Raw genomic sequence first — 13,456 nt, forward strand, 5'->3', positions numbered from 1 at the left:
TGTGCCAGTAACATGGTTGTCATTGAAATGGCCATAGTTTATTCCTCAGCCTGTCTGTGCACCAATTTGAAACTGTTAGGAGATGGATTAAACATGATTTAACCCATTCCCACTGGAAGGTATCTTCCCTATTGTTGTATTACTGCTTGCTGTTGTAATGTTAGAAGGTTAAATCAGCTACGGCTCAACATGACAGCAACAGCCATTATGTGACTGACCATTGATCTAACTGTACTTTGAGTGTCTTTGCACAGCCTCACCTTTTATGATTAGATTAGATTCCTTACACTGTGGAAACAGGCCACTTGGCCCACCAAGTCCACACTGACCCTCTGAGGAGTAGCCCACCCATACCCATTTCCCTCTGACTAATGCACCTAACACTATGGGCAATTTAGTATGACCAATTCACCTAACCTGCACATCTTTGGACTGTGGGAGGAAACCGGAGCACCTGGAGAAAACCCACGCTGACACGGGGAGAATGTGCAAATTCCACACAGACAGTCACCCAAGGCTGGAATTGAACCTGGGTACCCGGCGCTGTGAGGCAGCAGTGCTAACCACTGTGCCACCGTGCCGCCCCACGTACCTGAAATCACAAGCGCCCGAAGAATATAGAGTCATAGAGCCACACAGAAACATGCCCTTCAGTCCATCTCTCCCGCGCTGACCAGATATCCCAATATGACCTACTCCCATTTGCCAGCATTTGGCCAACATCCCTCTAAGCCCTTCCTATTCATATACCATGTTATCATTGTACCTACCTCCACCAATTCCACCTGCAGCTCATTCCATACACGCACCACCCTCTGCATGATAAAGTTACCCCTCAGATCCTTTTTAAATATTTCTCTCTCACCTTAAACCCATGACTCTAGTTTGGACTCCCGCACCCAAGGAAAAAGGCGTTGGCTATTTACCCTACCTCAGTTCCTCAGGATTTTATAAATTTCTATAAGGTGACCCTTCAGCTTCTGATACTCCAGGGAAAAAAGCCTCAGGCTATTCAACCTCTCTCTATTACTCAAATTTTCCAATCCTGACAACATCCTTGTCAATTTTATCTGCACCCTCTCAAATTTAACAACATACAGTATTTCCTAAAGAAGGACGAACAGAATTGTACGCAGTATTCTAAAAATAGCTTCACCAATGTCCTGCACAGCCGCAACATCATTCCTATACTCAGTGTTCTATCCAATGAAGGCATGTGTGCCAAACGCCTTCTTCACCACCCTGTCTACATGCAACTCCACTTTCAAGGAAGTATGCACTTGCACTCCTAGGTCTCTTTGTTTAGCAACACTCCGCAGGGCCCACATTAAGTGTATAAGTCCAGTCCCAATTTGCCTTACCAAAATGCAACACCTCACACATATCTAAATTAAACTCCATTGGCCACTCCTCAGCCCACTTGCCCATCTGATCAAAGTCCCGTTGTACTCTGAGAGAATCGTTGTCACTGTGGCGAAATAGGTCTGGGTAACTCCAGGATACAACAATGTAGTTCAGTGCTAATGTCTGAAGAAATCATGAGAGGCAACCTTATGTGATTTTGTATAACTGAGTCCATAATAACTCAGTGCACTGCAGTTTCTTTGAGTGAGCAAGCTGTGACTTGAGTCCACAACAAAGATTTGAACACACAATCCAGGTTAACACTCTCTAAATAAAAAAAATTGTCAGTGCTGGAAACCAGAACCAAAAACAGAATTCGCTGCAAAACCTCAGCAGCTCTTGAACATAGAACATAGAATATAGAACAATACAGCACAGAACAGGCCCTTCGGCCCACGATGTTGTGCCGAACTTCTAACCTAGATTAAGCACCCATCCATGTACCTATCCAAATGCCGCTTAAAGGTCGCCAATGATTCTGACTCTACCACTCCCACGGACAGCGCATTCCATACCCCCACCACTTTCTGGGTAAAGAACCCACCCCTGACATCTCCCCTATACCTTCCACCCTTCACCTTAAATTTATGTCCCCTTGTAACACTCTGTTGTACCCGGGGAAAAAGTTTCTGACTGTCTACTCTATCTATTCCCCTGGTCATCTTATAAACCTCAATCAAGTCACCCCTCATCCAACGAGAAAAGGCCGAGAACTCTCAACCTATCCTCGTACGACCTATTCTCCATTCCAGGCAACATCCTGGTAAATCTTCTCTGCACCCTCTCCAAAGCTTCCACATCTTTCCTAAAGTGAGGCGACCAGAACTGCACACAGTACTCCAACTGTGGCCTAACCAAAGTCCTGTACAGCTGCAACATCACTTCACGACTCTTGAATTCAATCCCTCTGCTAATGAACGATAATACTCCATAGGCCTTCTTACAAACTCGATCCACCTGAGTGGCAACTTTCAAAGATCTATGTACATAGACCCCAAGATCCCTCTGTTCCTCCACCTGACTAAGAACCCTACCATTAACCCTGTATTCCGCATTCTTATTTGTTCTTCCAAAATGGACAACCTCACACTTGGCAGGGTTGAACTCCATCTGCCACTCCTCAGCCCAGCTCTGCATCATATCTAAGTCCCTTTGCAAACGACAAATGCCCTCCTCACTGTCCACAACTCCACCTATCTTCGTATCATCTGCAAATTTACTGACCCACCCTTCGACTCCCTCATCTAAGTCATTAATAAAAATTACAAACAGCAGAGGACCCAGAACTGATCCCTGTGGAACTCCACTTGTAACTGGGCTCCAGGCTAAATATTTACCATCTACCACCACTCTCTGCCTTCGACCGGTTAGCCAGTTTTCTATCCAATTGGCCAAATTTCCCTCTATCCCATGCCTCCTGACTTTCCGCATAAGCCTACCATGGGGAACCTTATCAAATGCCTTACTAAAATCCATGTACACTACATCCACTGCTCTACCCTCATCCACATGCTTGGTCACCTCCTCGAAGAATTCAATAAGACTTGTAAGGCAAGACCTACCCTTCACAAATCCGTGCTGGCTGTCCCTAATCAAGCAGTGTCTTTCCAGATACTCGTAAATCCTATCCCTCAGTACCCTTTCCATTACTTTGCCTACCACAGAAGTAAGACTAACTGGCCTGTAATTCCCGGGGTTATCCCTATTCCCTTTTTTGAACAGGGGCACAACATTCGCTACTCTCCAGTCCCCTGGTACCACCCCCGTTGCCAGTGAAGACGAGAAGATCATTGCCAACGGTACTGCAATTTCCTCTCTTGCTTTCCACATAATCCTAGGATATATCCCGTCAGGCCCGGGGGACTTGTCTATCCTCAAGTTGTTCAAAATGTCCAACACATCTTCCTTCCTAACAGGTATCTCTTCTAGCTTAACAGTCCGTTTCACACTCTCCTCTTCAACAATACGGTCCCTCTCGTTCATAAATACTGAAGAGAAGTACTTGTTCAAGACCTCTCCTATCTCTTCCGACTCAATACACAGTCTCCCACTACTGTCCTTGATCGGACCTACCCTCGTTCTCGTCATTCTCAGGTTTCTCACATATGCATAAAATGCCTTGGGGTTATCCTTGATCCTATCCGCCAAGGATTTTTCATGCCCTCTCTTAGCTCTCCTAATCTCTTTCTTCAGGTCCCTTCTGGCTATCCTGTATCCCTCCACTGCTCTGTCTGAACCCTGTTTCCTCAACCTTATGTAAGCCTCCTTCTTCCTCTTTACTAGACATTCAACCTCCCTCGTCAACCAAGGCTCCCTCACACGACCATTTCTTTCCTGCCTGATAGGTACATACATATCAAGGACACGTCGTATCTGCTCCTTGAAAAAGTTCCACATTTCCACCACATCCTTCCCTGACAGCCTATGCTCCCAACGTATGCTCCTCAAATCCTGTCTTACAGCATCGTAATTTCCCTTCCCCCAATTGTAAAATCTTCCTTGTTGTGCGCACCTATCTCTCTCCATAACCAAGGTGAAAGTCACAGAATTGTGGTCACCATCACCAAAATATTCACCCACTAACAAGCCCACCACTTGTCCCGGTTCATTACCGAGTACCAAATCCAATATGGCCTCCCCTCTGGTTGGACAATCTAAATACTGCGTTAGAAAAACTTCCTGGACACACTGCACAAACACCGCCCCATCCAATCTACTTGATCTAAAGAGCTTCCAATCCATATTTGGGAAGTTGAAGTCGCCCATGACTACGACCCTGTGGCTTCTGCACCTTTCCAAAATCTGTTTCCCAATCTGTTTCTCCACATCTCTGCTGCTATTGGGGGCCTATAGTAAACACCCAACAAGGTGACTGCACCTTTCCTATTTCTGACTTCAGCCCATACTACCTCCAGAGGCAGATCCCCCTCAAACTTCCTTTCTGCAGCCGTTATACCATTTCTAATTAGCAATGCCACCCCCCCCTCCTTTTTTACCACCCTCCCTAATCTTACTGAAACATCTGTAACCAGGAACCTCCAACAGCCATTCCTGTCCCTCATCTATCCACGTTTCTGTGATGGCCACAACATCGTAGTCCCAGGTACCGATCCACGCCTTAAGTTCACCCACCTTATTTCTGATGCGTTGAAGTATACGCACTTGAGCCCATCTCTCTGTCCGCAAGTAGTCCCTGTCAGTGCTACCTTCTCCACAGCCTCCCTACAGTCTTGGGCATCCTGACACACAGCTAGCTGACTTGCTGGACTACAAGTCCGGATCCCATCCCCCTGCCAAATTAGTTTAAACACCCCCGAAGAGTGCTAGCAAACCTACCCCCAGGATATTGGTGCCCTTCTGGTTCAGGTGCAACCCGTCCTGTTTGTACAGGTCCCACCTTCCCCAGAATGCAGTCCAATTGTCCAAATATCTGAAGCCCTCCCTCCTACACCATCCTTGCAGCCACGTGTTCAACTGCACTCTCTCCCTATTCTTTGCCTCACTGTCACGTGGCACCGGCAACAACCCAGAGATGATGACTCTGTCTGTCCTAGCTTTTAGCTTCCAGCCTAACTCCCTGAGCTCTTGAATGACCTCCCCACCCCTCTTCCTACCTATGTCGTTGGTGCCAATGTGTACCACGACTTCTGGCTGCACACCCTCCCCCTTAAGGATTCTGAAGACACGGTCTGAGATGTCTCGGACCCTAGCACCCGGGAGGCAACAAACCATCCGAGAGTCTCGCCCATGTCCACAGAACCGCCTGTCCGTCCCTCTAACTAGAGAGTCCCCTATAACTAGCGCTCTCCTCCTCTCCCCCTTTCCCTTCTGAGTCTCAGAGCCAGACCTCACGCCACAGACCCCTTCACTGCAGCTTACACCTGCAAGGCTGTCCCCCCCAACAGTTTCCAAAGCTGTATACTTATTTTTTAGGGGAACGACCACAGGGGAACCCTGCACTGCCTGCTTCTTCCCCTTCCCACCTCTAACTGTTACCCAGCTACCTCTGTTCTCCGGCGTAACTATGTCCCTGTAGCTTCTATCAATCAACCTCTCAGCCTCTCGAATAATCTTCAGTTCATCCAACTCCAGTTCCAGTTCCCTAACTCGTTCGGTGAGGAGCAGGATCTGACTGCATTTCCTGCAGATGAAGTCGGCAGGAGTATCGGTGGTCACCCCTACCTTGAAGTATCTGTGGAGAGAAAGCAGAGTTCATATTTTGGGTCCAGTGACCCTTCTTCAGAACTGGTTATAGCCAGTAAAAGGTTGGTATATATGGTAAAGTTGGGGCGGGGAAGAGGAAGGAGGAAACGATTGGTGGAGCTGAAGCCCAGAGAGAAAGAAAAACAATTAGGCAAATGAATGGTTAAAAGTCAACCTGGAAGAATAATATTAGAGACTATTAGTGGTTAACACTGGGTTGTTTGTGGTAGCAGCCCATGTGATAACAAGGCCTCTTGTGTAGGAGTTGGGTAAGGACATGGGAGAAGGTGCTCAAGACAAAGTTGTTGAATTTAATATTGAGTTCTGAAAGCTGCAGGATTCCCAAGCAGAAGATGATGTGCTGTTCTTCCAGCTACTAAGCTTCGTTGGAGCAGTGCTGCAGGCCTGAGACAGAGATGTTGTGTCGGGAACACAGTGGGGTGTTGAAGAAGCAGGTAACTGAGCTCAGGGTCATGTTTGCAGATAAAACTTCGGTATTCGGCAAAGCGGTCACCCAGTTTCCATGGAGACCACATCATGCGCATCAGGGGCGTCAGATCCAAGCTCCCCACCAGCCCACCCCTCACCTATGGCACTTCCCCTGCCACCGCAGAAAGTGCAAAACCTGTGCCCAAATCTCCCCCTCATCTCCGTCCAAGGCCCCAAATGATCTTTCCACATCTGGCAGAAATTTACCTATACTTCCACACCATTATCTACTGTATCCGTTGCACCCGATGTGATCTACATCGGGGAGACAGGACATCAACTTGCGGATTGTTTCAGAGAACATCTCTGGGACACCCGCACCAACCAACTCCACTGCCTCATGGCTGAACATTTTGACTCCCACTCCACCAAGGACATGCAGGTCATGGGCCTCCTCCATCGCCAAATCCTTGCCACCCAACACTTGGAGGAAGAACGTCTCATCTTCGGCCTTGAGACCCTGCAACCACGAGGGATCAATATGGATTTCATTTCCCCTCCCCCCAACCTTATCCTAGTCCCAAGTCTCCAACTTGGCACTGCCTTCATGAACGGTCCTACCTGTCCATCTTCCTTCCTTCCCACCCATCCGCTCCACCCTGCTCCCAAACCTATAGCTTCACCCCCCACCTTCATCTGCCTACTGCATTCTCAGCTACCTTTTTCCCAGCTCCATCTCCCTCCCATTTTTCTCTCAGCCCCTTGGCCAACAACCCTCATTTCAGATGAAGAGCTTATGCTCAAAATGTCAATTCTCCTGCTCCTCGGATGCTGCCTGACCTATTGTGCTTTTCCAGTACCATACACTTGACTCTGATCTCCTGAATCTGCAGTCCTCACTTTCTCTTGCTCCACATCGTGAGTACTGTAGAATAGATTGAGTGAAATGCATGTAAATCACTGCTTCACCTAGAACATGTGTTGGGAAGTTCAGCACAGGAAGAACAGCGCCTCATTTTCCGCTTGGGAACTCTGTAGCTTTCTGGTAGCTCACTGGTCCATGGAAGTAACAAACAAATAGTTACCAGTGAATCAGTGTTTCTTGATAACTTGTCAATGACTCCTCCCACTGCTTTGATGATGATTGAGCAGACTTATGAGGCATTTGTTGGCCAAATCGGATTTGCCCTGCTCTTTGTGCACATGATTGGTACTTCTCCTGGCATGTTCCCTTGCACTTTTCAATAAACTAAATTTGCCACAGGCATGATGGTAATGATATCCCATGTGGGATATGTTAGACCATTGTTTACAGACTCTGCTCATGATACCTAGGAGATACCTAGTAAACTTCCAAGATCTGTTCTGAATTAACTAAGTATTCAAGTGATAGTCACAATATATTGAATAGTATGCCAAAAATAGGCCTAACTAATCCCAGAGTTGTCACAGATGTGAAAAGATTCAATGAAACTGTCCAAAATATCCAATTTAGCTGGCTGCCAACCCCAGGTCAAAAGAATACACTCGCCAGATTTCTGTACTTGAAAGGAAAACATATAACTCACCATAGCTTAACTCTACCCCTTTTTCAGAATACCCAATGCATATACAAACAGACAAACAAAGTTAAGGCAAGACTCAAATCACAGAATTGTTACAATGCAAAAGGAGACCATATGGCCCATTATGCCCTGAACCAATTTTATCACCTAGTGGCAATCTCCTGCCTTTTCCTTATATCCTTGTATACCATTTCCATCCGAGTAACTAAGCATTGTCCTCTTGAATGCCTCAATTAAACCTGGCTCCACCACATTTTCAGAAATTTCCAAGTATTATGGAAGGAAGATAAAATCTCAGTGAAGCACAGTTCTGGCACTAGTCTGGATTACAGGTGTCACCTTCTTTCTGGTGCATTTTAATTCTTTGATGAGAACATCAGATGTGGACACACAATTTCTCAATTTTTCACTCACCAGTTGCGGATTTACCCTTTCAGCCGTCTTCGAAGGTGGTTTTGTCTTCTTTTCCTTTCAAGGGGATAATTTTCAGACAGAGTACTTAGCTGCTTGGGATTTCCTTTTATTTGTCCAGTCACCAAAGGGAGAGCAATGACTTCTCCTTCAGCTGCCCCACTCAGGAAGACATGCTGATACTCAAACCCAACTACTCCTGAGGCTAACACAAAAGTTAAAGATTTAAGCAAATCACTCAAAAGTCCCTGATATTCCTGTCTGATGGATTGAGGTTAACAGAAAACACTGACCATGTTTCACAAGAACTATAATTTATTATAAGTAAGTCAGATCTAACTATAAGCAAGTGGAAATATGAATTATTAACATATATCTGTAGTCTGGAACTCTGCCCACTTCTTAAACCCCTACACACATGTGCAGATAAACTCAGGCAAACAATACACAGGTATGGATGTTATGGGCGAAGCTCGAAATTACCAATGTCCACAAAACATTCCTAGTGTGAAATTGTTTCATACTGTACAACCACATGTTAACTAATTAAACCAAAAATAATGATCATTCAAGCCAGGTATCATTTTCAGATCTGATTTGTCTAATAGTACCATCAGCTGTAATCATTAAATTGTTATAGTAGGTGTTCCTCCAAATCTCCAAATACCTAGTCCTTCTGTTCTTCCTCACCATCCCTATCTGTTGAAATGAAACTTTATTACATTAGCTCCTACTCTTGCTGAGCTCCCAGTATTCAACTGTCGAGTTTCTCCAACTCCCTCCCTCTTTTCCTTGCCCATTGTAACCTTACAACCAAATTACAGATTTTAAAATCAAGGTGAATGACTGCTTACCAGTTTATGATCGCCTGATTTTTCGTATCCTGCACTATAACTTTAAGGCAAATACTTCTCTTCCATATCTTGTCAGGGAAGTGGATTTTGCTGCTTGCAAATTATGAGGCTGAAATGAAAAACTTTAATTTATCTGATAAAATTAAGGACTGTCTGATGCTTTCATTCCACTTTTATTTAAGGTAGGCCTGAATCTTTTCATCAAGAGAGCCAACAGATTTAACCCAGCAACCCGCTCACTCATCCAGCGTTTTGTGCCATTTCCTGCTGTAGGTACGTAAGACTTGTATTATCATCTGAAAGGAATGATGAAAATGAGCATTTTTTAATCTCCCTGATTGCTTTCACTTTTGTCCCTGCAACCCTTTTTACACAATCTTGCATTCCCTTTGTCAGCCTTTCAGTATTTTCTCATTTGCTTCTATATAACCCTTTGGTTTATTGTTGACGTCTGCCTTTGTTGAGAGGAGCTCCCAAGATCTGGTCCATATTTTCTAGAATTTCACCGTTGATCTTAATCACTGGGGGGAGATGTTGTGCTGTGAGAGCTGGTTAGAAGACTACATTAGTTTATTTGGTCTTTAGTAAAAGTATAATGTCCCTATTCAGTGGTAACACTGTACAAGTCAGTTTCCAGAGTGAAACCTGGCATTTTCAACAAAACAAAAACTTATTACACAAAATAAAACCATGAACTAAACAATAATATACAAGGATTACTAGAACCATCCCATTACAAACATCAGAAAGTAAGAGTCAACCCCTTTTACCCCAGCAATACCTTTCACAGACCTTCAGAGCTCAGTGAAGATCACCCTATCTCCACACTAAAGCGTGTTGCTCAACTGGACTAGCTATAATTGGTTTTATTTTGGCAAACTGCTGAGCCTTCGCTTGATAATATTTTCTTCAGTTAATATATCTTCCTGAGATCATGAAACAAACTCCTAATTCGGCTCATAAGGACATAAGGTCGAAGCAGGTGCAGGTAATTCAGCTTCTCGAGCCTGCTCCCGTCGTGGCTTATCTCATCTAAGCCTCAATTCAACTTTCCAGCCCATTAGTTGAACATACTAAGAAAAATAGAACTTATTCCAGTCCAGACTGTTTATAGATTACTGATAACAATACCTGTGCTGTTATGGACCACTTCTTTCTGCATGAGCCTGCTTCTGGCTATCTTTCTCTTTCTCTCTGGAGTCTTAAAAATTCAATCAACAAACATCTCCCCAAATGATTTGCTGGTTTTTCAGCTGGAATTACATGACTTCTTGTAAGTGCTGTTTTGAACTCAGAGTTCAGAATTATGTTCTGACTTTATTCGAAAAGGTCTGATCTTCACAGAACTAAGAAGCTACGGCTGTGTTTACTGACACTAGTGTATGCACACTATGTGTTGTTTAAATTTATGCAGAAGCATTTCAGCAGGTTGACGTATGTGAGGAAATGCAAGGTATGGGGCTCAGGGGACATGGAGTGGGGAGCAGGATTTGGGGGTGTGGCCAGGAGAGAGGGGTTACAGAATGGGATGGAAAGAGAGGAGCTCCTACCCAAGTCTTCACTCTCCCTTTCACCCTGCTACCCCATTTCTTCACTCCCCCACATCCTCACTTTAGCCCTCTAATAGAGTCATCCAGCACAGAAACAGACCCTTCGGTCCAACCAGTCTGTGACAAGCATAATCCTAAACTATTCCAGCTGCCTGCTCCTGGCCCATATCCCTCCAAATCTTTCCTACTCGTGTACTTATCCAAATGTTTTAAATATTATAATTGTACCCAGATCCACCACTTCCTCAGGAATTTCATTCCACATAAACCACTCTCTGTGTAAAAAAATTGCTCCTCATGTCTTTTTTAAATCTCTCTCCTCTCACCTTAAAAATGTAGCTTCCAGTCTTGAAGTGCCCTATCCTAGGAAAAGACACCTACCATTAACCTCTCATGATTTTACAAACTTCTTTAAAGTCACCTCTCAACCTCCCATGCTCCAGTAGAAAAAGGTCCAGTCTGTCCAACCTTTCTTTATAACTCAAACTCTGTCCTCACTCCCCCTCACTTCCTCACCACTCTACTCACCTTGTGCGCTCTCAATCCCCTCCCATCCCACATCCTCAATCGTTTCCATGTCCCCACTCCTCTCCTTCCGCCACCACAACACCCCCATCCCACCTCCCTATTTCCCCCACCCCCATTCCATTTCCTCACTCCCGACAATTGAATGCTGTTTTTCAGCTGGAAGGGAAGGGAAAGTGAAAGCGACAGGGAGTATGGAGGTAAATGGAAAGATAAGCAGCAGGATAGCATGTTTCCAGGCGGATTTAAAATTGAGGCAGACTGAGAATGCAGAAAAAAGCAAGGATAACTTAGGACATATGACTTCCAACATCTCTAATGATAAGGAAGTTAGCATTAAGGCACTTTACCTGAATGCTCGTAGCATTCATAACAAAGCCGATGAACTAATGGCACAGATAATAGTGAATGATTATGATGTAGTAGGCATCACAGAGACTTGGTTACAGGGGGGTCAGGACTGGCAGTTAAACCTCCATGGTTTTTCAACTTATCGAAAAGACAGAGAGGTGGGCAGAGGGGGTGGGGTTGCCTTGCTAGTTAAGAACAAAATTAAATCTATGGTATTGAATGACATAGCGTCGGATGATGTGGAGTCTGTGTGGGTGGAATTGAGGAACCACAAAGGCAAAAAAACCATAATTGGAGTTGTGTATAGACCTCCTAACAGTGGTCAGGACGAGGGACGCAACATGTACCGGGAAATAGAGAAGGCATGTCAGAAAGGCAAGGTTACATTGATCATGGGTGACTTCAATATGCAGGTGGACTGGGTAAATAATGTTGCTAGTGGATCTAAAGAAAGGGAATTCATGGAATGCTTACACAATGGCTTTTTGGAACAGCTTGTCATGGAGCCCACAAGAGAGCAGGCTATTCTGGACCTAGTGCTTTGCAATGAACCAGACTCTATAAAAGATCTTAAAGTAAGGGAACCCTTAGGAAGTAGCGACCATAATATGGTAGAGTTCAGTCTGGAGTTTGAAAGGGAGAAGGCAAAATCGGATGTAATGGTGTTACAGTTGAATAAAGGTAATTATGAGGGCATGAGAGAGGAACTGACTAAAATAGACTGGAAGCAGAGGCTAACCGGGAAGACAGTAGAGCAAAAATGGCAGGAGTTTGTAGGTATAATTGAGGACACTGTACAGAGGTTCATTCCCAAGAAAAGAAAGATTAACCGGGGAGGGATTAGACAACCTTGGCTGACAAAGGAAGTCAGGAAATGTATTAAAGAAAAAGAGAGATCCTATAAAGTGGCTAAGAACAGTGGGAAATCAGAAGATTGGGAAGGATACAAAAGCAAACAGAGGATAACAAAGAGTGTAATAAGAAATGAGAGGATCAAATATGAAGGTAGGCTAGCCAGTAATATTAGAAATAATAGTAAAAGTTTCTTTCAGTACATAAGAAACAAACGACAGGCAAAAGTAGACATTGGGCCACTTCAAACTGATGCAGGAAGCCTAGTGATGGGAGATAAGGAAATAGCAGGAGAACTTAACAAGTACTTTGCGTCAGTTTTCACAGTGGAAGACATGAGTAATATCCCAAAAACTAAAGGGTGTCACGGGGCTGAGTTGAGTATGGTTGCCATTACGAAAGAGATAGTGCTAGAAAAGTTAAAAAGTCTTAAAATTGATAAATCTCCTGGCCCCGATGGGATACACCCTAGAGTTCTGAGAGAGGTGGCTGAGGAAATAGCAGAGGCATTGGTTGAGATCTTTCAAGAGTCACTGGAGTCAGGAAAGGTCCCGGATGATTGGAAGATGGCTGTTGTAACCCCCTTGTTCAAGAAAGGATCAAGGCAAAAGATGGAAAATTATAGGCCAATCAGCTTAACCTCGGTTGTTGGTAAAATTCTAGAATCCATCATTAAGGATGAGGTTTCTAAATTCTTGGAAGAGCAGGGTCGGATTAGAACAAGTCAACATGGATTTAGTAAAGGGAGGTCATGCCTGACAAACCTGTTGGAATTTTTTGAAAAGGTGACAAGTAGGTTAGATCAGGGAAACCCAGTGGATGTGGTCTATCTAGACTTCCAAAAGGCCTTTGATAAGGTGCCACACGGGAGGCTGCTGAGCAAGGTGAGGGCCCATGGTGTTCGAGGTGAGCTGCTGGGATGGATTGAGGATTGGCTGTCTAACAGAAGGCAGAGAGTTGGGATAAAAGGTTCTTTTTCAGAATGGCAGCCGGTGACGAGCGGTGTCCCGCAGGGTTCGGTGCTGGGGCCACAGCTGTTCGCATTATATATTAATGATTTAGATGAGGGAACCGGGGGCATTCCAGCAAAGTTTGCCGATGATACGAAGTTAGGTGGACAGGCAGGTAGTACTGAGGAAGTGGGGAGGCTACAGAAGGATCTAGACAGGTTGGGAGAGTGGTCCAGGAAATGGCTGATGGAATTTAACGTGAGCAAGTGCGAGGTCTTGCACTTTGGCAAAAAGAATAAAAGCATGGACTACTTTCTAAATGGTAAGAAAATTAATAAAGCCAAAGCACAAAGGGATCTGGG

The 13,456-nt window shown here is 44.7% G+C and overlaps 1 protein-coding gene across 1 annotated transcript in view; it reads left to right on the top strand.

Annotated features, from left to right (window-relative positions):
* LOC140481584 (sideroflexin-5-like) overlaps positions 1–13,456 on the top strand; it is a 327,308-nt gene that overhangs the window by 167,657 nt on the left and 146,195 nt on the right. The window contains exon 10 of the mRNA XM_072578021.1: positions 9,049–9,139. Coding sequence (XP_072434122.1) covers positions 9,049–9,139 — 91 coding nt within the window. The remainder of the gene's footprint in view (positions 1–9,048; positions 9,140–13,456) is intronic.

The sequence above is a fragment of the Chiloscyllium punctatum genome, chromosome 1 (genome assembly GCF_047496795.1).
Source record: "Chiloscyllium punctatum isolate Juve2018m chromosome 1, sChiPun1.3, whole genome shotgun sequence".
Classification (NCBI taxonomy): Eukaryota; Metazoa; Chordata; class Chondrichthyes; order Orectolobiformes; family Hemiscylliidae; genus Chiloscyllium; species Chiloscyllium punctatum.